This window comes from Emydura macquarii, unplaced genomic scaffold (genome assembly GCF_026122565.2).
Source record: "Emydura macquarii macquarii isolate MOO-44397 ecotype Brisbane River unplaced genomic scaffold, CSIRO-AGI_Emac_v2 contig_2834, whole genome shotgun sequence".
In the NCBI taxonomy this organism is placed as follows: Eukaryota; Metazoa; Chordata; order Testudines; family Chelidae; genus Emydura; species Emydura macquarii.
The window spans coordinates 5,595,457-5,623,108 of NW_027132971.1; the positions used below are offsets into that span (position 1 = coordinate 5,595,457).

General features: G+C 42.1%; 1 protein-coding gene across 1 annotated transcript in view; it reads left to right on the forward strand.

The window, feature by feature from the left end:
• The first annotated feature begins 3,336 nt into the window (after positions 1-3,336).
• Positions 3,337-27,652, forward strand: part of SMARCA5 (SWI/SNF related, matrix associated, actin dependent regulator of chromatin, subfamily a, member 5) — a 46,238-nt gene continuing 21,922 nt past the window's right edge. Inside the window, exons 1-9 of the mRNA XM_067568019.1 lie at positions 3,337-3,670; positions 6,991-7,065; positions 9,018-9,184; positions 10,084-10,184; positions 11,187-11,287; positions 16,468-16,647; positions 24,939-25,094; positions 25,182-25,313; positions 26,568-26,636. Coding sequence (XP_067424120.1) covers positions 3,521-3,670; positions 6,991-7,065; positions 9,018-9,184; positions 10,084-10,184; positions 11,187-11,287; positions 16,468-16,647; positions 24,939-25,094; positions 25,182-25,313; positions 26,568-26,636 — 1,131 coding nt within the window. The 5' untranslated portion in view covers positions 3,337-3,520. The remainder of the gene's footprint in view (positions 3,671-6,990; positions 7,066-9,017; positions 9,185-10,083; positions 10,185-11,186; positions 11,288-16,467; positions 16,648-24,938; positions 25,095-25,181; positions 25,314-26,567; positions 26,637-27,652) is intronic.

Genomic DNA, 27,652 nt, shown 5'->3' on the forward strand with positions numbered 1-27,652 from the left:
TAACTTGAATAAAGTGCTCACTGTACTTAAATTTAACAGCATATAAGAGGATCTGAACAGTTAATAATATATAGTAAATTATTTGTGAACATTACATTTCCACTGAATTGTTGAAATGGACATACCATAGCCATTTTTTTATGGGAGGGTTTCACAGCGAGGACTTCATATAGTGTTGGTATTTTGACTGCATCTCAGCTGGCTGGCTGAAATTGAGACACCGTAATACTTACAGATAAATAACGGTATGTGCCTTGTCACCACTGTGATCTGCAGGATTCCTGAGGATGGAATAAGTATTGTTGTATCATGGAGATACTGATTTGAATATCGTTAAAACAGGTCCACTCATATACTCGGCTACCAATGTGATTGTTTGCCCAATTCATGCACTCAGTTGATCGCTGCAACCAATGACTACTTACTTCAATTGGGTCAGGATTTCACTCCAGAACAGCAAAGAAGTGGTCCTACCAATCCTATGAAGGAAGCAGGGACAGTGTGGCAGCTTCCCTACTAAAGTAGAACTGGGACAGGGACTTAAGGGATTTTAATTATCCTCAGGAGGGGAGATTGATGTTGACACATGAAGCCCCCTTTTTCTCATACAAGTGCAGCTTTTTCCCCCTTTATTAACAGTCCTATTATACATACCATTTCAATCTTTTTCCAAGAAGAGGATGTAAAAAGCAGTTGAAGGAAAAAGGATGAATGGAACTCCCTAGACTGACCAGATTTAGAAAAACAGTATTTCAAGATTTGTGATTTTTATATTATTTGGAAACTAGGTAAAAACAAAGAATTAAGAAAGCAACAGCGATTTCTTCTGATAAAAGTGGAGCCTTTATAAACATCCTTTGCTAGTCTTGCCATCTGCCTAGTGAAAATTCAGGCACTATTGTTTTTGTCTGAGATTTGGAACTCTTTTGCACATTACCCTGGCTGTTACTTTCAATTTTATTTACTACCAGTCTTAATTTTAAAAAATATTAAAAAAACAACACAAAAAGCTAAAATGAACTTTTTGTTCTTAAACAAATGACTTCCATTGAAAATGTAAAATTACCAATCTTGTTAACTGTAGATGTGAAAATGATAAAAGGAATACAACTAAAAGGAATAATTATCCAGGACTATACAACCCTGAAAATGTCTGATCTTGGAAGCTTAAGTGGAATTAGGCCCTCTTAGTACTTGGATACAAGACTGTCTTATAGGGGCTTTCTTTTCTTTTTTCAGCACAAGGTGTGCTGGTCTCCTCACTGGGTTTGCCATTCTTCTTCGAACCTGTTGGCCATGATAGAAAGCAGAATGAACAAGGATTTTCAAATCATCCTATTTTTAAAAATTCATATGAAAAAGTAGGAAAAGCAAGCAGTGGAATGATGTTTTCCAGTGTTTATTTTATTTTTATTTATAGGGTGAAAAATGATATTCTTGACATTATCTGATGCAAAAACAATTACTCGTGATAATGCAGGGCACTTAGCGCACAAGTCTAAGAAGGCTAGATATGTTTAACTGCTTTGCTGCTGGTATTCCGCTGCCTCACTGCATCTTATTTTAATATGTTTTATCAGTTCAGATATAATGGAATATCTTCAAAGTAGCATCCGTGGGGCCTTTTAGGTAGCAACATAGTTAAAAGTTCTAACAGATGGGCATATTTATATGTGGATACACACAACCTTAATGGCATAGAATCTTAATTTTTCCAGAAAACTTTCCAGTTCACCTTTAACTAATCTGTCTGCTAGTAGCATAAACTGACCCTTTCCTTTTACAACAAATGCAGTTCTTACTACAGCTTGAGTTCCAGATACCAAGGTAATGGTCATTGTATTAAAACAACCGTAGACTAATTCTCACAATACTGCTGGGGGTGAGGGGAAAATGGAACAGCAACCTACTGAGGGGCTCTGTAAGTGAACTGAGGGGAAGATTTTAAAAGGTAAGTTAGGTGCCTAAGAGATGCAGATAAACACTTAGTGGAATTTTCAAAAGCATATAGGTACCTAACTCCCAAGGGAAGCTGAGCGCCTAAGCCTTTTTAAAATTTTCACTGGATACCTATCTGCATTTTTAGGCACATCCATATGTTTAAAAAAATCTGATCTTCTGTTCCTTGCACACCTCATTTGTGCAAGGTGTGGGGCTCACTGGTCATTGGATCTATAACCACTGTGGAGCCAATGGCAGTGTAGCTACCCATTAGTGGTCCTTGGGTAGCTGCAGAGTTGTTCCAGTTGTTGGTGAAGGCTGTCTAGGAATCTAGGTCAGTCTCTTATACAAACAGAGCTGTAGTCAGCAAGTGGGGTGGCAGGGAGAGAGCACAAGGGCAGTTTGCACCAGGCCCTGTGTTTGAAAGGGTCCCAACAATATGACAGAGGAGCAGCTGGCCCACATTTGCGTGAGTAGCAACCAGGTGCATTGGGCATCGCAGCGCTCTGCCTCAAATGGCCCTGTTGCTGGCCACGTCCTCTCAGCAGCACTAGGACCCGGACTCAAGAGCTTGAGCCGTGGGGGAGGAGAGTGGAGGGGCCCATGGGCCAAGCTCTTCAGAAGGAGTTGGGGGACGGGGATCCCTCAGTTTCAGGTTTTGCTGTGGACCCTAAAAACCAGTGCGGCGCTGCTCAGCGGTGCGGCGACACGTGAGAATCAGACGGCAACTCTACACAAGCGGCCGTGATTGTCAGGGGAAGGGAAGGTAATGGGCGCTGCAGGGGGGCCTGACCCCGGCTGCAGGGCGCGTGGGGCGGCTGCACCTCCCGCACCTCCTCTCCAGCCCGTCCTACCGCAACCCACCGCGCCACTGCAGACACGGGCCCGGGGGATGCCCACGGGCGGCAGGAAGCTGCTGCTCCACATACCCTGGGAGCGGATCCCCCGGCTCGGGTCTGAGCGGAGCTAAACCGACGTCAAGCCCTTTATATTCCGCTTCTGCCCGCGCCCGGCCCGCTCCCCTCCCAGCTGGCCTGTGTGACGCAGGCATGGGGGTGGGGTCAAAGGCCACGGGACGGGGCGGGGGGTTCCATAGGTAGGCCCCGCCCCGCGGCTTTTTCCCCTTTGCGTGCATTGGTGGTTGGGGGGGGGGAAGAGATAGTGACGCAAGCCTGCGGTTGTCCCTGTCCAAGTCCTCGCGCGCGCGGGCCCCGCCCCTTTTTTTTGTAGGCGGCTCGTAGTAGTAGCGGTGCCTCGTGTGGTTTGGGGGGCGGTGACCAACCAGGGACGAGTTTCTTGCGCAGGCGCCTTCGTTCGTTCGTTCCTCGTTAGAGCTCTCGCGAGATCTGGAAGCCGGCTCGGTTGGTTCCTGGTTGGGGGGGGGGAAGCGCGCTGAGAAAGCCGGGGCGGTAGCAGCGACGGGGCCCTCAGCTGGGGGCCGGCGAGGGGCCAGCGGCGTCCCCGTCCCTTCCCCCGCCCGGTTCCGTCAGCAACTGCGTCAGGGGCTCGCTCCTCTTCCCCGCCCAACGGGCGCGGGGCCCCGGCCCGGCATTGTCTGCGGGGCGGGCGCACCGGGATCATGTCCGCCGGGCAGCAGGAACCGCCGCCGGATGAGACCCTCTTGGCTGCCAGCAGCACCGCGCCCCCCGTCTCCACCAACAACGGCGGCGAGGCCGCGGCGGCAGCGCCTCCTAGTGGGGGGGCAGCCGGGGGTGACGGCGCTGTGGAGGTGAGGAGCTTCCCCCCCCCGCCGGGGAGCAGGCGTGTGTGAGCGAGGAGGGCTGGGGCGGCGGTGCCCCCTCACTCCTAGTTCTCCGGTCACTCCCCGTTTCCCGCTCCGAGCTTCTGCGGCTCCCTCTGCCCCCTCCCGTCCCCCACCGGGGGAGATGGGACCCGGGGCGGGAATGAGCCGGGCACAGTCCTCCCGGTCTGTCCGCAGCTCCGCAGAGCCGGCCGGGCGGTAGTGGGTGTCCGAGCCCTTCTCTGCCCGCCGCCTTCTCGTCGTGCGGTGCCACGAGGGCCGGGGCTGGCTGGGTGCATGAGCCGCATGGGGCAGAGACAATAGAGCGAGCGAGCGAGCGGATAAGGAGCCGCCAGCAGCGTGTGTGTGAGCAGCGGAGCAGAGGCGCCTCCCTGGCTGGTCGCCGGCCCCGCACAGCGGGTGCACGTCGTCTCTCCTCGTTTCATGAATGAATGGGGGGAAGGAGAAGGTCTAGTTATCAAGGGGCTGGGTGGGAAGCGGGTATCTAGTCCGCAGGGTAAAGAGCAGCTGTTCAAAATTTCCACTCCACCTTGAGCAGAAAGTATACATTCTCCTCCCTCGAGAGAAAAACAACTTCCCTAATCAGCGTTGCTAGTCTGTTTCTGTTCACTGCCCTGTCATTTCGGTGGGCGCTGTGTACAGCAATCCATTAAAACAAGAGGCTCCCTACTTCCCCCCGTTAATCAATCTGAAACTTGATTTTTTGAAGGCAAACTGAAATCCTTGCACACTTCCTAAACGTGGCCAGCTCTGCTTTCCGTGCTTGGTCTTATTCCAGAAGCATCTAGCTGGAAATCTATTTTTCTCAGGTTCTTTTTGTAGTGCAGTTATATCTGTTGAATTCACTATGCTGCTCTTCCAAAGTGAGCATCCCAGCAAAGACTTATTTTTTGTTGTTTTCTCTTTAAATTATGGAAAAACTGAATACATCTAGCAACATTTTATAAAGCATTAACATCTTCTGTGATCTGCAATAGCTTATTTTGGCAACTGATGTCTAATCTAGAAATGTCAAGGGTTTAGGAAAATCTGGGATTTTAATTAATGCGTAGAGATTATTGTTTTGTAACAGCATTTGTTTCTTTAGCCATTCATGGAAACTAGTTTATCTTGCTTGTATTGCTGAATGTTTCACCTTCTGAATCATTCTTTACAGTCAACCTACTTAATCTGACTAATTTGCAAATTCCATTTTTTAAGTAGCTCCTTCAGATGAATAAATAAGTAAAGCATTGTGGGTATTAAGTAATATTTAAACCTGCATAAGTAAGGCAACACATAGGGCTGTTTAAAAAAAAAAAAGTGTAAAAGCTAAGTGGGAAGCTGTTAAACAAAGATTTTAGACATGTATGTGGTTTTTGTCTTTTGTAAGTTACAGTTCTTTTATTAAGAGGAGGCCAGACTACTTAGCATGTCTGTTTCAAAATATTTCTTGACATACTTATATCTGGAGTTCCTTTTTTTTTTTTTAACTGGATTGGAAAGTTTCATGATGGAGATTTAGAAGTGCTCTGTCTCCTTCTTCTGGAATATTGATCTACATTGATTCAGAAGGAAATGCTTTGTTACCAGATTTGCTCTTTTTTCCCCCCGATCCAGACATTGTTTAATTAGCCAAAAAGGCAGTCAGATCCCAGCCAGAAACTCACTTCCTTCACCCCATATGAAGAACAATTAGGGTCTTGTCTGCACTGACTTTTTTTAATCTCCCATCATTGGACTACTACTGATGTAACTCTTCATTTAGTAACAATGGTGAGAAAGCTAGTGTAGACTAGCTGCTGATATCCTTAGATCAGGGATGGCCAACCAGTCAGAGACGAAGAGCCAAAAAATAGCTATAGATACTGCAAAGAGCCAATTCGCGCTGCTCCGTCCATTTTTGCAGCAGCTTGTCAATTTCACTTTGGGGCCCCATACAATGCACAGAGCAAAGAGCCTCATGCAAAGAGGCACATGCGGCTCGCGAGCTGTGGGTTGGCCACCCCTGCCTTAGGTGATAAAACATTGGTGGACAGCTATGTTGTTGCTACCAGTGGTGGGAGACTTTAAGGAAAAATGCTAATGTAGACAAGTCCTAAGAAGCCATGAAGAGCAGTGACACTATATTCTTTGGCTGAAAAGTATAGCTTCCATATAGGAAACATGCCATAACTAGGTATTGAAATTAGGAAATCTTCATCTGAGAATTTTTGTGCATACAGTTCCTTCTTATGCTGCTCAGTCTCTTCTGTATATAATGAAATAAATGTTACACTTTCAAAAGATGAAAAAAGAACGTCTGATTTATTTACAGAGAGATTCAAGAATTATTTGAATTCAAACTTGATGGAAGAAGTGTTTAGTGCCTTAGTGCAGTGATTTTTTCATCTCTTTTTCTGTTGGATCCTTCCCTTTTTGACTGACCAATACATTTTTTTACTTTACACTTTCATATCCTCTTTTGATGTGGCACAGTATTTACTATGTCTCCTTTTTTCTGTCTATGTTCTTTCTTTCTCATTTTTTGCTTTGCATTTATTCCTGCCTGTTTTGTTTTGGTATCACTTGTTCATTCCCCACTGGCCACTAGAGACTGAAGTGAGGTAAATAACCTCTTGCATAGGCCATCTAAATAGATGGTGGATGGTAATTGTCTGTAGGTATCTATCTCATTCTCTTCCCCAACCTCCTTCAGAACATATGTTGTAAAATTCCCCTTCAGGACAGTTGCATGGGGTAGGATCATACCAGTAGTATTCCTGCTTTCGTACACATTATCTCTGTTCCCAGCCCGAGAAGCCGAATGAAACTCATATTGTTAATAAAGATGCACTGGTGTGGTGGGGCATGGTGTTGAAGCAGCCTACTTTATTAGCAGATGGGAGAATGGAATTTTATTTTTTCCCTGTCTGAAGGGGTAGTCAAAGAAAATACTCCTCCCTCCTCGGTTTCCAAAATGGAAAGTTCATGTAGGGTGGGGAGGAATCAAACTACGGTATTTAATGGAGACTTGTTTTCCTTTCACAAATCTAATCATCAGTGATAGTTATTTGGTTTGGTAGGCAAAATAAAATCAAATAGCACTGCCTCCTTAATTTGCCACCTAGGACAAAACTGAAATTAAAACACTGCAATTCTTTATAAGTAAAACTGATCTGGGTTTGACTGTATCATGGAATCGAGATAGAGGTGTCATCCTCTGGATAAATGGTAACATGAACAAAATATGATGATTTCTGAGCAAGGCTGCATATCTTTATAAAGGAGAATTCAATTTGTTTTAATTTTTCTTTTTTCCCTCCTAGGAAGGTTTTGATGATGGATCACCAGGAAAACAAAAAGAAATCCAGGAACCAGACCCTACATATGAAGAGAAAATGGTGTGTAATTTTGTGCACGTGTACAATATGGTACAACTAGCCACTATTGATGAAGTTGCTTTTTATAGAAAAATTAATCTCTTGCTCTTATTTGAGACATCAAATAGGACATTAAGTTCCTGGTACTTTGACTAGGCATTTCTGCAGAAATCTTAATTTTGAGATTTGTAGGATACTTCTCTTTCATATTTTGTCCTTTACTCCTCCCTTATTTCCTCACTTCCCTTGATATGTCATCTGTGCGGAGAGATGGTAGAAGCTTCTGAAATTTTAGTGGTGTAAATAAAGTGAGAGATCCTAGGATTTTGGGGGTACTTTTTATATAAGAATGATCTAATGTGAAGTTCCATGGTGTATGACATAGTTCAGAACTTGATTCTTTCCTCTTCTGTTGGGACTGCAGTGGTGATGAGGTATTGAGCTTCTGGTAAGAGGGAACACTTCACACATGTTATGGATCCTTTGGGTGATTCAGAGTTGTCTGTAGACTCTTGAGGCAGATGTGCCTAGTTCAGCAAAGGGCTCAGGTCACCTTAAAAGAACTTGAGAAATAATCATTCACCCTCTGAAACAGGAGCTTGCATCTGGTCTGAGGGAGAGCCCATCATTATCTTAAATCAAAACCCCATAAAATTACTCCATGACTTTCTTAACATATGGGGTCAGATGACCATGACCTTTTATTTTCCTGCACTAGGAAAACAGTTCAGTATCTCATATTTTTGTACTTCAAAATCTATACAGTAAAAAAGAGGTAGGTTTCAGTGTGAGGGGAGTAAGATGAAAAGCTATGCAGCAGAAGGCTCTGTGTTGATACTGAAAGTTCTCTGAAGTTATATTAATTACCAGGCAAAATAGATTTGAGGTGGAAAGGCTTCAAAGTAGGCAGGTTCTTCTGAGGTAGCATGATTTAGTGGACTGGAGTACTAGACTGGGGGGCAGGAAATTCTGAGTTCTAATCCTACCTGTCACTGATTCATAGTGTGACCTTGGGTTAGTGACTGAATCCAAGACTTGCAAATGTACTAGACTTCAGAACCTGATATAGAAGATCTGAGGTCGAGGGGGAACATTAGTGGGAAGACCTGTCCCCTCTTTCTCTTCCTCTCCAGTTGCTTTAAAAGGGGATATTGCTAGCATTCATAACAAGTTAATGGATGATCTTCTGTCAAGCTCTGGCTAGTATGTTGGGAAAGAGGCCCTCCAACACTCTCTGCTCTCCTGTCAAAGCTTCCTTTTTTTAGATCCTTTCTGTTTATAACTCAATATAGCTTTACTAAGCTGCAGAAGAGTTAAACTAAAATGGATGTTATCAGTTCACTGCTACCCACATGATACTGAATTAAAAAATTAAGGGTCTTTGTCTGTTTAATACTGCTGTTTCCTGGCAAAGTTATGGACAGCAGTTGATACTAAAACAGTTACCTTCCTCAGTCTGCACACTGTGACAACACTACATTGATTGACTTACAGAAAGGTTGTCTTCAGCCTACTGGTGCTTTACCATAATAAACTGAACTTCTCATATATGGGACTTTCTTCAGACTTTTCAGTTTCTTGGGAAACAGACCTGCTGTTCCAAATGAAGTCTGTTTCATAGGAAAAATACCTTTTAGACAACTTGTGGGATTCAACAACCTGTAATATTGCCATCTGAAATATCTTTGGACACAGCAACTTGTGTTCTAGAGATCCTTGGTCTCAAAGTTAGATTTCAGTCTTATGCAGGTGTCTTCTCTGTGACTTTGGCCTAGACTTATTCTGGGCTGTTTGATGGGATCAAATCCACTTCACAGCCGTTCACTTTTGTAGCTACATATTTTGAAGAATACACTTTGGAATTTGAATCATTCTAAGCCATTCATTGTAATTCTAGATTCTAAATTTTTATAATACAAGTATACTGTAATGTTTCACTTGCTCAAGTAACTTGTTTTTCATTCTGTCAACAGCAAACAGACAGAGCAAACAGATTTGAGTATCTGTTAAAGCAGACTGAGCTGTTTGCTCATTTCATTCAGCCTGCTGCTCAAAAGACCCCAACTTCACCTTTGAAAATGAAGCCAGGACGTCCACGAATAAAAAAGGATGAGAAACAGAATCTATTGTCAGTTGGCGAGTAAGTAATACCTGTTATTACATATTACAGTATGTTTCTGTGTCTTTTTGCAGATTAGGAACTTCCTTTAAAAGAGAAGAGATGCTGTAGGGTATTTTGCTTTATCTTCTCAAAATTGTTGATGCTTTTGCCTTCGTTTTTAGATACATATACAGCATTATAAAATGGAGAGTCATTTTGCAATGAAATAACCACTGCTGTTTATAAACCGAGTTTTGGTCAGAGTCCAAATAATTTTGGGTGGTGAAGTGAACAAAGAAAGAAGGGGGGGGGAGGGAGTAAATTTAATGGCTCTTGGAGAATCCATGTGTACTGAATTTTATAGGTGAACCAAAATGCTAAAAGGAAATGTATTTTGTTTTTGTCTTTGTTTGTTGTTAAGATGTAGGTGTTTCTCTAACTTCTGAAAGCAGCTGCCACTGGGAAGCTTTGCAGAAGCTTAGGAGCTGCCTTTTATAAATACAACCTCCCTGTTAGAGGCTAGTATTAGCACCCTTCTTACAGTCTTTGCTTTTTTTGCTCTTCTCTAAGCATTTTGCTCCCTACCCTTGTATTAGAGCCTTGGTAGTAACAGAAGGGGAGAAAATATTCCTTCTGTACATAGGTAAAGTAAACTGTTAGTTGAGCTGTCAGCACAGCATTAAAATACTCACATCAATGTAAATCAGCAAACATAGTGAAACAAAACAGTAGATGAGTTTAAAATTGGAAAGCGTAATTATCCAGCATAGCCTTACAAAGTAGATTGCAGATATTTATAAGAAATCAGTCTGCAAGTATCTTCAGATCACTCTTGCTTACCTCTGTCAAGAATGTTATCAAGATTTTATTATGGAGCAGTCTAGTGTTTTCTCATTCTAGTTTGAAACTTGTTTTATATTTTATTTTTGATCTTTTAGCTATCGACACCGTAGAACAGAACAGGAAGAAGATGAGGAGCTATTGACAGAAAGCTCCAAGGCAACTAATGTATGCACTCGATTTGAAGATTCTCCATCATGTATGGTTTGCTCTTTCATTCTGTTCTTGGTAAAGTCTCAATGGGCCCTAAAATTCCTCTGTTTCTAGTATTCTTGCATTCTTGAGGAGGATGTCTTTCTTGCAAGCTCCTCATAATCTAGAATTTATGGATAACTTTAAATTTGCAAATATTTGAATTTTGGATATTCCTGAATCTATTGTTGAAGATCTGGCAGTTTAAACTTTATCTTGTTATCTGGCTGGAAATGTAATATTTTAAGATGAGTTTAGATTGTGCAGGAAAGAAACTATTTATGGGGAAGACCAGATACTTGTGGCCTGGAATGAAACTTTTGCTATGAACAACAGATGCAGGACTTGCATCTCTGCTGCTGGGGGTAGAAAAATAGGACTTTACTCTCTCCTTTCTGCTTCTTCAGCAGAGCGTTTCCAGTAGCAGCATTGCTGTCTGCAAGTCACTTTCCGTGGTATCATAGTGAAGCTTACTGTAATGTAGTTTCACTCTTATTCAAAAGACTCAGGGCAGCAGCAGGAGAGATTTTACTCTGCAAGACAGATACTGATACTGGTGGGGTTTGATTTTTCAGGTTACGCATACTACATAATTAGCACCAATCTAATCTACCTTCCAGTAGCATTTAATCTAATTGTTCCTAAATTTTGAAGAGAGATAATATACTTTAACTTAATAATGTTTGGTTATTATATCTTGGGTTTCTGATTTGAATTGAGATTATTAAATTAGAATTTTGGCACATCTAGTGATGTGGAAGGAAACATACTGCTATAAAAGCATGCTCCCCATGCTGTCACTCTTCAGGCTCATAGAGACAGATGTATTAAGAAATGCCACAGGCTCTGCTGGCAATGTCCTAATTGCTCTCTAGAAAATACTACTGTCACATTCTCCTATTTTCAGAAAAGCAGTAGTGTCCATTAGCAGTAAGGGAATGATGTGATGATGGCTTTAAATATATTTTTACAAATCTTTTAATCTGTTTTTGCATGTCTTCACTTTTAGATGTAAAATGGGGTAAACTGCGTGACTACCAGGTTCGAGGGTTGAACTGGCTCATCTCTTTGTATGAGAATGGCATCAATGGTATCTTAGCAGATGAAATGGTAGGTATTGCTAATTTTTATTGGGAGGGGAGAGGGATGTAGGGAGAAGGAACATGAAGACAAGAACTGTATTCAAATTTTGATCAAGTTAATTTTTTTAAAGAAGCTGTTTATATTATAAAATGCAAGATGTGCCATTTATGATACACTTTCAATGATTTTTTTTAGAATGTGGTTAATTCATAACACAACAGCATTGTTAAAAACTACATGTATTCCATTACTCCAACAACTGTCAACTATGCAACAACTTCCTTTGTGAAATGGAATCCCTTTAATATGCTTATCTGCCTCAAGGAAATCCAAACTCAGAAAAAGTTGTTTTATGGAACAGTCTGCCCTTTATTTTTTTTAAAGCTGCAACTATTTTAAGTAGTATTAAAATAATTTGCACCTTAAATGCTCCTTGCCATGGAAAAATGGCTGCTACAGGGAACCAGATGGAAGCCATTTCCATCAGGTTCTGATCACTTTAGAACTCTAATATAGTGAGATTAAAAAAAAAAAACCCCACTCCCTCTCTAGTCATTGGTGCAGAGAATAATCTGCGGGACACTTTCTGCTGTGTGCGTTAGCTGACTTGATGGCTAAAACGCCTGTTTCATCTAGATTAGCACTTCCACTAGTGGGAACTGCAATAATAGTAAATTTCATAGGGTCTCCATCACTACCCAGTGTGCTATGCTGTCTAGCCTGTGTCTGTCACCTGGTTGTCAGAAACAGACCCAGGCTGTTTTTCTTTCAGCACGTGTACCTTTTATTCCTATGCTTTTTGACAGACAGAACATAACATGGGCATCTTATAGCAGGAGCTTTCCACACAACCTCCCTCCTCAGCACAGGTCACCTAATCTTCCCTTCTGAGCTTCCTGTTCCTCCTAGTTGTATCCTTCCAATTTCATCATTAGCCCAGTAATTACCATCCAGGTGCTCATAGTTAACCACTTTCTGTTGGGGGACTGCCTTCAGCTGGATCTGCAGCCTTCATGCTGCAGCAATATCAGTGTTCAGGGTGCTGCTGCTAGCACTCTTCACATACCGCCTCCCCACTTCAACTGAGATCCTTTCTTGCCTCCCGAGGGATTGTCTTCAGTGTTCGAGCCCTACCCTCTTCATGGAGTTGAGGTCTACTGGGGTGGCTTGTGTCGTTTCAGACTGGCCTTCAGTGAGGGTCTCCAGCCTTCCACCACAAGAAGTACACATTGGGTGTAGAGGTTTCCTCCACAGCTGTCTTGGCCCATAGATCATTGCCTCAATCATATCCACTGACCTTAACTTTGGTTTCTTTTGACACTGTGTTGTATACATCAGAGCAGGTTGTCCTTCCAGAGCCTTAATACCTTGGTCTCTGTCCCTCTCTGTCTTCGCTTGTCCCTGACTTGGGGCCATTGGGGTAAGTTTGTCTGTCAAGGCCTCATTATCTGGATCCTGCTCCCCCCTCCTTGGTATGCCCTTTACATTGTGCATTGCCCGTGGCTTGTTTTTCTTGGGAATCAGCCGAATCTCCTCGCTCCTTCCCTCTAAGTGTCCCTGATCTAGTAATTCCTAACCTACTGCTATTTTCTTGAGTTTTCCTCCCCCCCTCCAATGTGTTGGTTCCTTCTAGGATGCTTTAGTACTACCCCTGGAGGGCTATCTGACAGGTCTACCCTCAGGATTACTTTATTTGGATCCACTTGTTTGGATCTTCCCTTCCATTTCTTGTCCTTAAGGGAAACCTAGTCCAAGCCATTCCTATCATGACTACACAGGATAATGAATTTGCTATGCCTGCTCTCTGTGATTTAAATCTTCCTCCCACCTCCCATAGGACAACAGCCATGGGGTAAGTGTTTTCTCCCATGCACACCATCTCCCATGTGAATGGTTATCACCCCTCTCTGTTGCTGCTGCCAAGTCTACCATTTCTCTTGTGGTTCTTTTACCTATTCTGATGGGAATGGTCTTTATCCGAGACTCACCTTTTACATCTGCCCATTCATTGACCTCCACAAACCCGTAATCCATGTATGGGCGGTCTTTCTTTGTGTGTGCTTTGCTCCTGGACTGGTAACAGACTGCTGCACAGACAGTTGCATCCTGTTCACGGTTTTTGATAAAGGAGGTTCTTCAACCTTCTTCCTTGCCCTTCCCTGCTTGTAGGGGGACTGAGTTCTCTCCATGGGAAGTCTGCTTCCACATACTCCTTTGTTAGTTTTACTTCAGCCTCTAGTGATTCTGGCAGGTGCACTTGGACATAGACTCTAGTAGTTTCAGGGATGCTTTGCATAAATTGTTCAAGGATAATTGAGTCCATCAGGGCCTCTGTGGCCTGAAGATCTGGCCTCAGCTGCTGAGTGGTCCAATGTAACAGCTTCTGTGCAAATGGCGTGGGATGTATCCACATAGCCATTCTAAATTTTTGGTGGTACGTCTCTGCTGACAAGCCCATCTTTGTCCACGATAGTGGCTTTCAGAATGTCATAGTCCCTGGCTTGGTGCTTGCTCAGGGCCATGTAAGCTGCTTGAGCTTCACCAGGTAGGTAAGTGGCCAGCTGTAATGCCCAAACATCCTTGTGCCATCTGGCACTAGTAGCCACCAACTCAAAAGTCAGCAAAGGGCATCAAATCCTGGGCCGTCTTACATAGTTCCAGGCCTGCTGCCTGATTTCTAGTTCCCTCACTGGAATTTACAAACTTATGCAGGCGCTGTTGCTGTATTTTTAAACTACTCCTTGATAAACTCCTGTTGTGTCCACTGTTGCTGCACCTGCCAGCCCAGGAGTACTTCTCTCTCCTCCTGCTGGGTCTTCTGCAACTTCATCTGTTGCTTGACTAGCCAGCATAGCATCTCCTCCATCACGTCTGGATCCCCTTGCCTTTGCTCCAATCACCTTCTCTAGATCAAGATCAAGATTTAAGATTCCGGGTAAGCATACACTAGTGCCTCGGTCACTACCCGATGTGATGTGCTGTCTGGCCTGTGTCTTTCAACTCATGGTCATAAACAGGCCTAGGCTGTTTTCCTTTTACCATGTGTACTTTTTATTCCTCCACTTTTTTTTTTACACACACAACATAATTCAGGTATCTTGTAACAGAAGCTTTCCACGCAGCCTTCCTCCTCAGTGTAGCTAACTTTCCGAGCTTCCTGTTCCTTTTAGTTATATCCTCCCAATTTCATCATTAGCTCAGTAATTACTACCCAGGTGCTCATAATCCCCCAATAGAAAGTGGTTAACTGCCTCCAGCTGGGCCTGCAGCCTTTTTGGTTCTGCAGCATTGTCTGTGATCAGGGTGCTATTGCTAGCACTCTGTCACAAGAAGAAAGGAAGAGGGAAATGAGTTGGATAACTTTCACCTATTACGTTGTTGTGACTCCCAAGTGAGGTTGATAATATGGATACTTAGATGCATTCTTTCCCTTGGGTCCCCCGTTGCCTTTAGTTGTATCTGGTTTTGAAGCTATTGAACTAGAAGAACGGAAGTGAGTTCAGTTCAACATATTCTACTTCTAATAGCTTATTGGAGATTTTCTTTGCAATAAAAACTATTCAAACAAAATTTGAACCAGCTGAGTCTACATTAGACTGTTTACAATGAAATGTTAAATTTTGAACATAGTGCATCTGTAGAAGAGAGAAATCCTTGAGCTTGATAAGATCAAAGGTTTTTCTAAACCAACTGGTAGAACTACAGTTCTAACTGGAGCATTTATTAATGACAAGGCAAGTTTACCATAACCCAGAATGTATGGAAAATTTTAAACTTACACATATTTGGGTTTTGGGTGGTATTAAGTATTAATTAAAACTTTAAAAAAAAGTTTAGCTTTGCTGTTTGCCACTGTTCTGCTTTTAACCTATTTCTTCTAAAATACTTCTCCAGTAGCTGGAACTGTTGATCTTTTTGAAAACATGAGTTGAGTTCTGGAAACAAAAATAATCATTTAAAAAAAATAAAAATAATAATAAATAATTTTTTCTGATATCCAGGTCATCATCATCTTCTGCATCAATTAACTTTATCATCTGAATCCTCTTAATCTGCATTTTCCTCAATATTTCCTGCTAAACTTCATTTTTTTTACTGTGATAATGCAAAATCTTAATTTATTCTGTTTTTTATTAAACAGAAAATACTGCTTATAAAGTGGATTTGAATTTTAGTCTGAGATACATCTTTGCTTGCTAAATACCAATATCTTGTGACATCAGTGGAACACAAAATCACTGTGAGCAACTTGTGTGGAAGTCTACGACTAATTTATCCAAAAATTTGCTAGATAAGTAGTTCTCTGTAGGAAATACAACTACTTAAATTCTCTGTTTAAAGAGGCCTGGTCAGTTCATTTAGGCTTAAGCTGTAACTGTTCAAATAGAATTATTTGTATCTAGTTAAACTTGTTTAAATGTATTATTTCTGTTAAGGACAGAATTAAAGTTCAACAGGAATTTGAAGTACTTAAGTCAAAATGTGCTGGATTGAGTGGGCCCTGAATCCATGTTTAGGCATCTAAATAAATGGCCTGGGTCTTGGAAGAGCTGAGTAGCTTCAACTCAGTTTGAAGTCAGGGGGAGCTAGAGGTGCTCCTTACCTTTGAAAATCAGGCCACTTTATATAGGCGTTGACTGCTGTGGACTTTTAGGTGCTTGACTTTATGAACCCAAATTTGAAAACATCCTTAATGTATTTGAGAATATAGGTGCACATGAGTTTTCTAGCAAAAACAAAGCTTGTACAGCTTTAAGTTATCTTTCAGGTTTCAGAATCAAAATAATGGATTACTGACCTGCTTTTTTTTGTCTGTTCAAATACAGTAATGTTCTAATGTTTTCTGCAACCAGTAACTATCAGGTTTCAAACGGTGTTTGCTACCATAAATTGCTGAAACCCTTCAGTCATTTTATGCTGTAGGCTATTTTTCTGTACTACTTTAGCAAGTCACACAAGACTTACTAGTTCTTAAAAGATTTAAAAAAAGTAAACTAATTTATTTCACTGCTTGCTTTGGAAATAAAGTAGCTGTCAGTACAGTGTATCTTGGGGACCTCTGGTTTTTGGGATTGCTTATTTTTGCTAGTTTTTGTTTTCACCTGCTTTTCACCATTTTTTTTTAAGCTTACCACTGAGTTGCTAAGGGCATTTTTTAAGAGAGCCTTTCCCCATTAGTAACAGAATAAATTTTAACTTCTTAACAGGGTCTTGGAAAGACACTGCAAACAATTTCTCTCCTTGGGTACATGAAACACTACAGAAATATTCCTGGCCCACACATGGTATTAGTTCCCAAGTCCACGTTACATAACTGGATGAATGAGTTCAAGAGATGGGTACCGACACTTCGAGCAGTTTGTTTGATAGGTGACAAAGACCAAAGAGTAAGTATAAGACATTCTGTTGCGTATTTGTATTTTTCTTCTCCCCTAACCCCAAACTGGACCAAATATATAAATTTGCCATCTTGTTATGTTTTCTAATCAACAAATAGCTTCTGTAGATTGTTCAGGAGGTAGACTAATGGTTCCAGAAGTAGATGCCACAGAATTTGCCACACAGAAGTGATCTATATTAGATAACCTATTTTGCAAGCAAACCAAAATTGACATCTGGAAATATAAAAGTGTACACATCTTTTAAGTAACTTGTACTTTTGTTGGTCAATATAAAGATCTAAAAGGGAGGCTGCTATTTGAAATGTAATCAATTAAAAAAAAGAAAAGTAATTTCAAACACTCTTTGCTCCTGAGGCTCACCTGCTGATTTTCATCACTTTATAGTCACATTTTCCTGCTTTAAATTAATTTTCTCTTTTTGTGTGAGGGAGATCCACCACATAAACCAATGGAAACTGATCAGTTTATTTTTGGGAACTGGGGACAGGGTGAAACTAACTACTTTGTACCTTTGACAGTACTTTGTATAATCTAACTAGAAAAGAGAAATAACTCATTCTCTAGTATCTTAATCTTTAGTATTATTTGTAACAGTGGCTATACATCTTCTGTCAAGTATGGAATCTCCCTCCACGCAACTATTTTCCTAAAATAAAATCTAATTCTTTCCCCTTGTAAAGTGAGATTCTGCTCTAAAAGTGACACCTCTCTCCCTACTCAACAGATCAGTTCCCAGGGTTTTTTTTCTAGATTTAGGGAAAAATTGTTGTCCAGTCCCAATGTAAAGTCACCCTGTTTTCCTTATCTAGATAAACATTGTGTTCAAAATGTCATCTTACTGATGTGAAAAAAAGTTTTTGCTGTTCTGTCCTCCATGCAGAGCAAACCCAGTTGAGAGCATGAGTTGGAGAGTGCAGAGAATGAATATGAAAGTGCATTAACAGAACTGTGCATTATACTTGTGCATTGAAGAAAATGAGGTTGCAAAAGTGTCACTGAAAGACTAATTTGGCCTGCAGCATTTTTAGTACATATGAAGGAGATACCTAGTTTGATTCTCAGACTTCACTGGACTGTCAATTTTTGCAAATCCCCTTTCACTCTACCCCAAACACTTAAAGATAGTATACTTGATCCGGAAATCATTGATGATATTTTTATATTTGCTTTTCAGAGTTCACAAATTCCTCCAACTCTTCCTGCAGTTTTTTTCTAGCCCTTTGCTTGTTGTTCAGTTCTAACTCTTGCCCTCTGTGTATCTTACTGTTCTTCAGATTATTAGTTCTGTTTCTTCCACTTGGGTATGAATGCGCTCCATGTACCTGAGACCCAAAGATTCTCGCTAGCAGTGTCTGTTGGTCTGTGCCTGCACCCTCTTGGTCTGAAGCAGGAGGAGGGCATAAGGGGCAGCATGGACCTATCGCCTCTCCGGTTCCTTTCTACTGCTCGTGGTCTGAGATTGAAACTCTTCAGTTTCCGTGGCATTTTTTTAGCATCTTCTGCTTTGAACTGTAAATATTTGTAAATAGTATTTTAGATACGTATCGCTTTTAGTGGTTATTACTTGAGGGGAGTTCTCCCCCTACCTGAACCTCAGGCAGGGAGACTAATATGCCCAAGGTTCCAGGATTCAAGAAATGCTTTTGCCAATCCCAGGCCTTCCTGGTCATTTAAGTCCACCTTAAGTGCTTCTACTGCCTTGGGGAAGCTCAAAGTGCCCCATTTGCTGATTCTTCTCATGCTGAACCTGTCAAGCTCATGAGTAGAAACTTCTGAGATTCTTGATAGATTATGCTGGGGGGCCCCAATCTGCTGCTGACCCTTCAGACCCCACTGTACATCGGGCGGAGCCCCTGAGAAGCACTCTTTGGAGCATGGTGATCTCTGGCTCCATGAGTGATAGGTGTAGAGCTAAGGACTCCTCCAAACGAGGGCATGAGGATGACAGGAAACACATTCACAAGAAGTGAGAAAAAAAATCTTCATGACGGTCCTTATCCAAGAAGAGAACCTCTTTTCCAACACCTTCCAAGCAGAGTGAGACTCTGGAGTGTCAGGAGCTGAAAGCGTGGTATCGGTCTCTTGACTCCAGAAAGCAAGAGCACGCAGAAACTGGCATTAATGCAGCAGTGGAACTGTCCCTGGTACCAGTGAGGGAAATGGAAGTAGATGCCATCTGCACTTGTGGTACCATCGCACCATGGTAAGGAGTTGTTAATAGCAAAGGCAGTGACAAGTCCAACACCGCTGTGCTGCAAAAAGAAAGGCATCCATTCCGACCCCTTGCCTTTGAGATAGATACACTGCCCTGAGGACATTACTGTCTTCTCAGACCCAGAATCCCCAGTCCCATCAGAACCAATCCTGATGAGGGAGATTCCCTGGACCAATAGCATGGGGTGGATACAAGGATGGGGAGAGTCACTCATCCATTCTTTCTATCAGCAGGGGCACAGCAAGGTCCATGGATCTGGTACCACCCATGGTGTCTGAAGCTGCCTCCTCTTCTAATGAGTCAGGTGTTAGTAGGAGATGTCCCTTCCTATCGAGAAAAGGGAGTCTCTTGGGTACTGTCCTGATCTCATAGGAGAGATTATCCACCTTGGGACCAATGGTTCCCTACTCCATGGGACTACCTCAATTTCCTTTAACTGCCTTTTTTGGGCTGATGGGCCTCTCACATGCAATATTATGAGTCTGCAGTCCCATCAAGAATCCAGACAACCCTCGCCTTAAACAGATTATGAACCTCCTCAGGAATGGAGGAAGAGGAAGGACCAGATCCAAGAGGGTTGTCATCCCCAGACAAGGTGATCGCTCCAGCCCCACCTTTAATGCTGGATGACTACAGGCAGTTTCAAGATTTGTTAAGGAGGATTGCAGATAGACTTCAGGTTCCTCTCAAGGAAGTGAAGGATTTTCCTCAGTGCTGGATCAAGCAAGGTGGTATTTCCCATTACTAAGGCCATCTTGGATCCACCAAGATGGTCTAGCACATCCCAGCCCTGTGTGCCCTCGCTCCAAAAAGAACGGAGAAGGACTTTATACCAGCTAATGGAGCAGAATTTATATTCACACATTCTGTTTCAAGTTCATTAGTAATTCAGTCTATGGCTGAAAGAGGCTGACAACATCAGCCCAGATTTGTTTCTTCCCATAAGAAAGCTAAATGCTTAGATCTCTTTTGGAGAAAGATTTTTTTACTTTGACCAACTTGGAGTTCCACACAGCAAATGATCACTAATAATAGCACTTATGTCAAAGTGTGATTTTTATTATTATATACTAAGTTCGTGGAATTCAGTGAACTGCAGGAATTTGTCAAAGTGCTCATCAAAGAGGGCAAATTTCTTGCAAGATCATTGTCCCAGGCCTCTGTTGGTGCTGTGGATACAGCTTGCTTCTCAATGGTGATGTCTATAGTCATGCATTGGGAGTTTGGGAAATCCAGAGGATTGAAGCCACAAGTCCAATTGATGGTGGAGGATCTTCCTTTTGAGGAAAACCATTTGTTCAGTGAAAAGACAGATAACTCAGAACATTCACTAAAGGACTAACGGGCAACATTTTGCTCTCTGGGTAATTACACTCCAGCTTCACAGAGCAAACACCGCAGATCTCAACTATACAAGCAGTGACCAGCCCTTCAACCCTTTTTATCAATCAAAAGGGTTGCGAGCCGCCCAGGAAGCAATAGAGAGTACAGCATAGCAAGCATAACATCTGCCCTTTGCCCTTTTTTCAACCTGTCTCCCACTAGAAAGCAATTTTGATGGGGCCTTCAGGAGCTGCAGATCAATCCTTCAAATACATTCAAAAAATCCTTCCCTGTTCCTTTTCAGGGACCCCTGTCATGAGGATGCTCAATCAAGAAATAGATTCTTTGCTTGATCTGGGAGTGAAAGAACTGGTACTTCCTCAGCACAGGGGAAAGGGATTTTACTTGAAATATTTCCTTCCCAGAAAGAAAGGAGATTAGAGACCCAGCTAGGAACTCAGGCAGGTGAACATTTTCTGTTTACGTTTAAAGTGCAGAGTGGTCATCGTGTCCTCAATAATTCCTTCATTGAACAATGGTGATTGGTTTGTAGCTCTCAAGATTCTGGAGATTCACTGTAGGTCAGGACCGGGATGCAGAGTGCTCCTCTTCGGCCATGCAATAGCCCTATGGTTCACAAAGGTGCTGCTGGCAGCTCACTTCCACTGCTTGGGCTTATCAGTTTTCCCCTACCTTAATGACTGGTTACTAATGGAAAAACCTCATCAGGAGATACGGATAGCAAAGTGCTCCCTACGCAGCCTCTTATGCTCATTGGGACTTTGAAAAAATGTAGAAAAGTCCATTTTCATTCTCTCACACACTGTTGATTAGTGAGGTGATCCTGGGCTGTATCAATGCCAAAGATTACCTACCTCAGGATAGATTCCAGTCCATAAAGGAACTCATTCAGCTTCAGCTGAGCCTACAGATGTCCGTTCACGGCTGCCTTATCTTTTTAGGTCGTATGGCTTCACGTACTTATGTAATACCCTTCACAAGACTTTGCCTTTGATGTCTGCAGGGTTGGGCTCAGATAGTCGACATGCTGAGCAATCAGTTTGGACAAATTAGTCTTGCTACCCCACAGAGTGCGAGCTTCCCCCTCCTGATGGGAGAACAGGGAGGCAGTGTATGGGATCCCTTTGTCCCTCCTCCGCCTACAAAAGAGACTGATCATAGATGCTTCTTTACGAGGATGGAGAGCCATCCATGTAGCACAAGGAATGTGGACATCCTTCTGCCAAATTCCAGTTACACAAAAATCTCCCAGAGCTATGGGTAGTCCATGAGGCCTGCAGACGATTCCTACTATTTATTCTAACCCTACATGTCCAAGTCACGTCTGACATGACAAGTGTTCTGCATCAATAAACAAGGGGAGCAAAGTCCTCCCCTTCTTTGTATAGAAGTCACTTTTTGGAACTGATGTATTTATCACCAGATCATTCTTTTGGTAGCACACCTCCCAGGGATACACAACAAGTTAGCAGATGACCTCAGCAGGCACTTCTCCAGGGACCATGAGTGGGAGCTACACGATAGTGGTTTACAACAAATTTCAACAATGGGGGTCCCAATCTTGGAATCTGTGTGTGTCAAGAGAACAAAAAATGCTCAGTCTACTGTTGTGGGTGACTCAAGGTCAAGGATCCTGAGGAGACTCATCTCTAGTCCCAAGGTTGGGACAACTAACATATGCCTTCATGTCTCTTCCACGCTTACCTTGGGCCCCGAGAAAGATCAAGCAAGAGGGAGCCTTGGTGATGCATATTGCTCCCAGATGGCCTGGACAATTTGGGTTTCCTGACATTCCAAATGTCAGCATGTCCATGCATCTGTATCCAGCTGTTTCTGGACCTGTTGACCCAGCACAAAAGTAAGATCAGGCATCCCAGTCCAGCCTCCGTCCACCTAACAACCTGGTATTTGGATGGGCAACAAACCTAGAAAAGAACATGGTCAGAAGAGCATGTCCTTAATAATAGGAAGGAGTCTACAAGAACGTGCTACATGTGAAAGTAGAAATCATTTTCTGTCTGGTATCAATATCATCAAATATCACCAAAGGATTCCAACATTCCTGTCATCTGATAATGTTCTCTGTCCTTAAAGACTTCAAGTCTATCTCTTCTCTGTCAATGGGTGTACATAGCTGTCAGCACCTGTCCCCTCTAGTTGACAACTACTCTATCCTCAGCCATCCTGTGACTGATACATTGTTAGAACCTTTCCCCGATACTGAAACCTACCCCAACTTGGAATTTCAATCTAGTCCTATTAGGATTGACAAAGATTCTGTTTGAATTCTTAGCCACATGTTCCTTAGCCCACTTATTGATTTCTGGTGGCTATCACTTCAGCCAGAAGAATAGGTGAGCTAGGGGCTCTTGTGGCTAATCTGTTTTATGCAGCCTTCCATAGGAACAAAATCCTTGTCTACACTACAAAGATAAGTTGACTATGTTAGGTCGACTTATAGCCACTGAATTAATTACTGCAGCGACTGATGTCCCACATTATCCTCCTTGGGTTGGTGGTGTGTGTCCTCACCAGGAGAACTTCCACCGACTTATGAGGGGAGTGTGGGGAACTGAGAGCCTGGTCTCTGAGCTCTGCTGGCAGCTCCCTGCTGGGAGCCCATCCCTCCTCTTCCCCCCTCCTCCCCAAATCCCTCCCTGCACTCTCCTCTGGGAGCCGGGCCAGCGGGGCTCTAGCTGCCCAACTTTCTGTCAATTGAAATTGACAAGAATGACAGCAAACAGCCCATATAAGTAGACACTGTCTAAACCTTACTACACTGACATAAGCCCTACACCTCTCGTTGAGGTGGTTTTATTATGTTGGCATAGTAGGGGAGTTACATCAGTGGAAGGAGCATTTCACTGTGTACATCTCCACTGTTTTGTCGACAAAAGTCATCGTTTGTCGACTAAATTCCATAGTGTAGACCAGCGGTTCTCAACCGGTGGTACTTGGAAGAAGGCTGGGTGGTATGTGAGCCGGACTGCGCCGCCGAAAGTCGTCGCCCCCCCCCCCCCCCCCCCGCCGTGAAACCCCGCCGCCGCCAAAAGTTCCCCCCGCTGCTGCCACGAACCCCCCCCCCCCCCCCCCCGCCGCCGAAAGTCCCCCCACCCCCGCGAAACCCTGCCGCCGAAAAGGGGCAAACGGCGGCAGGGTTTCGGCGGAGGGCATTGTTCTCCCCATGTAATCCCGCCGCTGCCGAAAGTCGTCCGTCACCCCCCGCCGCCGCCAAAAGTCCCCCCCCCTTTTTTTTTCCCGAGTAGTACTCGGGGGAAAAAAAGGTTGAGAACCGCTGGTGTAGAGTATCCCAAAGTTTTCCTGAGATTACACCTGAAATTCATCCCCAAGGTGATCTCAGAATTCCATCTAAATTAGACTGTTCATTTACCTGTCTTCTTCCCAAAGCTGCATGCTACCAGTGAGGATAGGAAGCTTTGCTCTCTGGATGTCCATTGAGCATTGACAATCTACCTGAAAAGGACTAAATCTTTTAGGAAATCACCTAGATTATTTGTATCCTTCACAGAATGTGAAGCTATCTCATCCCAAAGACTGTCCAATTGAATTTCAGGTTACGTGTTGCTCTTTTATGAGTTAACAGCAATTTGTCTCCTGAAAGGTGTGAGAGCCCACTCGCTTAAAGCTCAGGCTGCTTCAGTAGCCTCACTTTAAAAGATCCCTCTCCTGGAAATCTGTAAAGCAGCAACATGGGGCTATATTCACACTTTCACAAGGTATTAAGTCCCTAGCGGACGCTTCTACAGCTGGCGCATCCTTTGGCAGAGCAGTCCTCCATTAGGTGGTACAACAGGGGTCCTTGTACCCTTCTCAATGAATACTGCTTGTGACTCGCCCAGAGTGGAATAGAGATTAGAGCCATCACTTGAAGAAAGTTTACTTACCTTAGAGTAACTGGAGTTCTTTGAAATGTGTGGTCCCTATCTGTATTCTACTACCTGCCCTTCTTCCCTTGTTTTTGGCCTTATCCGAGGGTTATTTGTGGTCAAAAGGTACTGAATAGACAGTTTGTCTGTGCTGCCTCCACCATGGCCTTGGTTCAGAACATGATGAGGAGAGGGGCCCAGGCATGGATTAATGTATACTGCTAACAAGAATCTTCTGGTCTCAAGTACGTGTGCACTTGCAGTGGAATATAGATAGGGACCACACATCTCTAAGAACTCCAGTTACTGTCACATAAGTAACCTTTCCTTTTGAATTCTCCATTGCTATGCTGTATTGTAGTTACTCAATAGCTAAGTTGCTTTTTTTTAAAATTAGCTTTGCAGAGTCATAGCTTGGATTTGTTTTACATATTCAAGACCCATTATACTCTAATCCAATTCAAAATATTATAAAATTACTGGTGTTATTGCCCCTTTACAATTTTTAACCTTACGATTTACCCCTTCAAAACTTTTATGCATAGTCTTCCACATTTCACCAGTAAAGACTGCTGTCCGAAGCTTGCTTTTTTTCTCTCCACTTAAAAATGAGATATTGGCATTTGTTCAGTCTAGCAAATCCCTAAGACTAGAAAACACATCTGTCGCATTGAGGCAACAATGAATATTATTTTTAATCCCTAATTTTGCAGTGTGTGAGGGAAATTTTGCTTTGAACTCTAGATGGCATGTATTTGATTTTTGTTTAGTTATGACATATGGTAGTTAATCTTCAAGAATTAAGTTCTATTTTTTTTCTTTCTAACCAGGCTGCCTTTGTCCGAGATGTATTGTTGCCAGGAGAATGGGATGTCTGTGTAACATCATATGAAATGCTTATTAAAGAGAAATCTGTGTTCAAGAAATTTAACTGGCGATATCTAGTTATAGATGAAGCCCACAGGATCAAAAATGAAAAATCAAAGGTAATTTAGATTTCAAAGTAGACTTTTGCATAGATTACAGCAACATTGCAATAATACGGTCTCAGTAATTGTCTTGATCTCTTTCAGTTGTCAGAAATTGTGAGGGAATTCAAGACTACAAATCGGCTGCTGTTAACTGGAACTCCACTTCAGAACAATTTGCATGAACTCTGGGCGCTTCTCAACTTTCTTTTGCCAGATGTCTTTAACTCAGCTGATGTAATGTTTCTTATTTTTCTTTAACTGACTTTATTTAATTTTTAATCTACTGATTTGGGAGAAAGAGAGAACTTTAGTAGACCTGGTTAATTATGTTGTAACTGACAGTCCATTCATTTCTGGTTATTGAAAGGTATAATGTAGATGACTGCATCCAGTATGTTGTCCACTGTAAGTTGTTTTAAACATTATTGTCCACGTAGCAGACACAACGGGTGTTTCAGTCATTGTGATTTGATATTGAATTTAATGCTGCTGATTTTTAAGGACGACTTATGTATTGTGGTAGCGCAAATGACTAACTTTATTATCAAATCAAATTTTAAGAATCATTTTGTCATTTACCTTCACATCTTGAAATTTAGTTAGCAAGATTTTGATTCCGTATGAGTTGGAAAAGCCGGTGCAATTGGGTAGTGCACTTACTGCCAGGCTTGAGTGCCTTGTGCCCAACCTGATGGTGCTACAGAGGCATTTAGGTCCAGATTCAGTAAGGTTATTTTGCTTAAGATTAGTTATGTGCTTATGCTTAAGTACCTTGCTGAATTGGGGCCTTAGCCCCTATGGGAGAAGAAGCTTTGCAATGTATTCTGTCAACATGCATAGCTCCCCATCTTTTCCATCTATCAAATGCTCAGTGGCATCCAGCCCAGAGCTAGAAGTGATATTCTTACTATAGAAGATCTGAATATGGTGGCTCCCTTCAGCAGAAAAGATCCGGTATATCAAATTGTATTGTGAGTGTACAGAGGTCTTCCATAAAGACCATAATAAAAAATTACCTTCATAGTGGAGCAAACTAGAAACAGCACTTTGATTCCAAAAGCAACTTACTTGGCTATTCGTTTTCTGTATTTTTCTCTTATTTGATTGTTTGAACAAACTTTCTTCCTCCTATATCAGCTTCTGTGATGAAGTTACCCTGTTTTTGGGGAAAGGACATGGAAATGAATGTAACTTCACACAATTAGCATTGTAACTTAAGGACAGTTACATAGCTTTTGTACTGCTTTAACCGTATCTGACTAGATACTGACATAGTTAAAACAGTACAACTCCTTAGGGTGGATGCAGTCATACTTAGTTTAAATGTGCTTATAATTGGTACAGCTGATTACATACCAATATACATTGTGAAATTTAAATTGAATTTGTAACAGGGTCCTTGGGTGAGCTACTTTGTTGATTATTGCACTAGATTAACTTTCTTGGTCTAATAAAGTGATTTCTATATATAAAACATTTTAAATATAGGACTTCGATTCATGGTTTGATACAAATAACTGTCTTGGGGATCAAAAGCTGGTGGAACGTCTCCACATGGTAAGTCTTTCTTATTTTGTATGTGTCACATTTGTATAATGTTGAATGAGTGAATGTTACATCATTAACCAGTCCAGTTGTTCCAAAGACTTTTCCAATGTCTTTGCTTGTAGAACATTAGGGAAAATACCCTTAGTCTGAAAATGTGGTATACTTTTTAGAATATCTTGCATTATAATTGCATCCTGATTTCAATGATGCAAAGGATGTATATAATTCTTAAAATAGGCCTGGTTAAATATCTTTAAGTCCAGATCTTGGGCTTTGAAAAAGGTTTACAAATTCCAATATAAATAGCTATTGTGTGTGCACAAACCCTCCCCTTTCCCCAGTCTTCCCCCACCCAACCCCCCCATTAAAGGAATATTAGGTCAAGCAAAGTCAATCATTCATATTAGGAAATGTCTGAATTAAAGTTGTCTGTACAACCTTAATTTGGTTCACTTCTGTATATGCATTGTGATACTGTTTTTTTGCTAGAGGATCATATACTGTTTTTTTCCATGGGACTTCTGCCTCATTCCATCGTTCATTCTGTGCATGATGTTAATTTAATGAGCAGCTGTTTAATAGTTTTTCCTGTTACCGTTCAAATATATGGCCCCATGCCTTATTTACTGAACACTCTTAAAACCTTGTTCTGAAGACAGAATTATTAATTTCCTCTGGCTTTTGTATGGCACTCGCCACTTTAGTATCTGAGTGCTTCATAAATATTAGTAAATTTATTTTAACAACATACCCCCCCTCATCTCACAGGAATTATTTGCATTTTGCAGTTCGGAAACTAAATCAGTGATTAAAATCAAAAGTGTTCAGTGATTCTGGGTGCACAATTTGAAATCCCTAAGACTCTGAAAAATCAGGTCCTTAGCATTTTATATGTTCAAAGCATAGCTCCCATTGTCTTATGATCCTATTCTCCTTTGTAGGCCAGATACTGTTCTGTTTAAACCTCCTATGGTGCATCACACTGCCCTCTTGATGAGGGTAGGCGATGCATTATGATGTCCCAC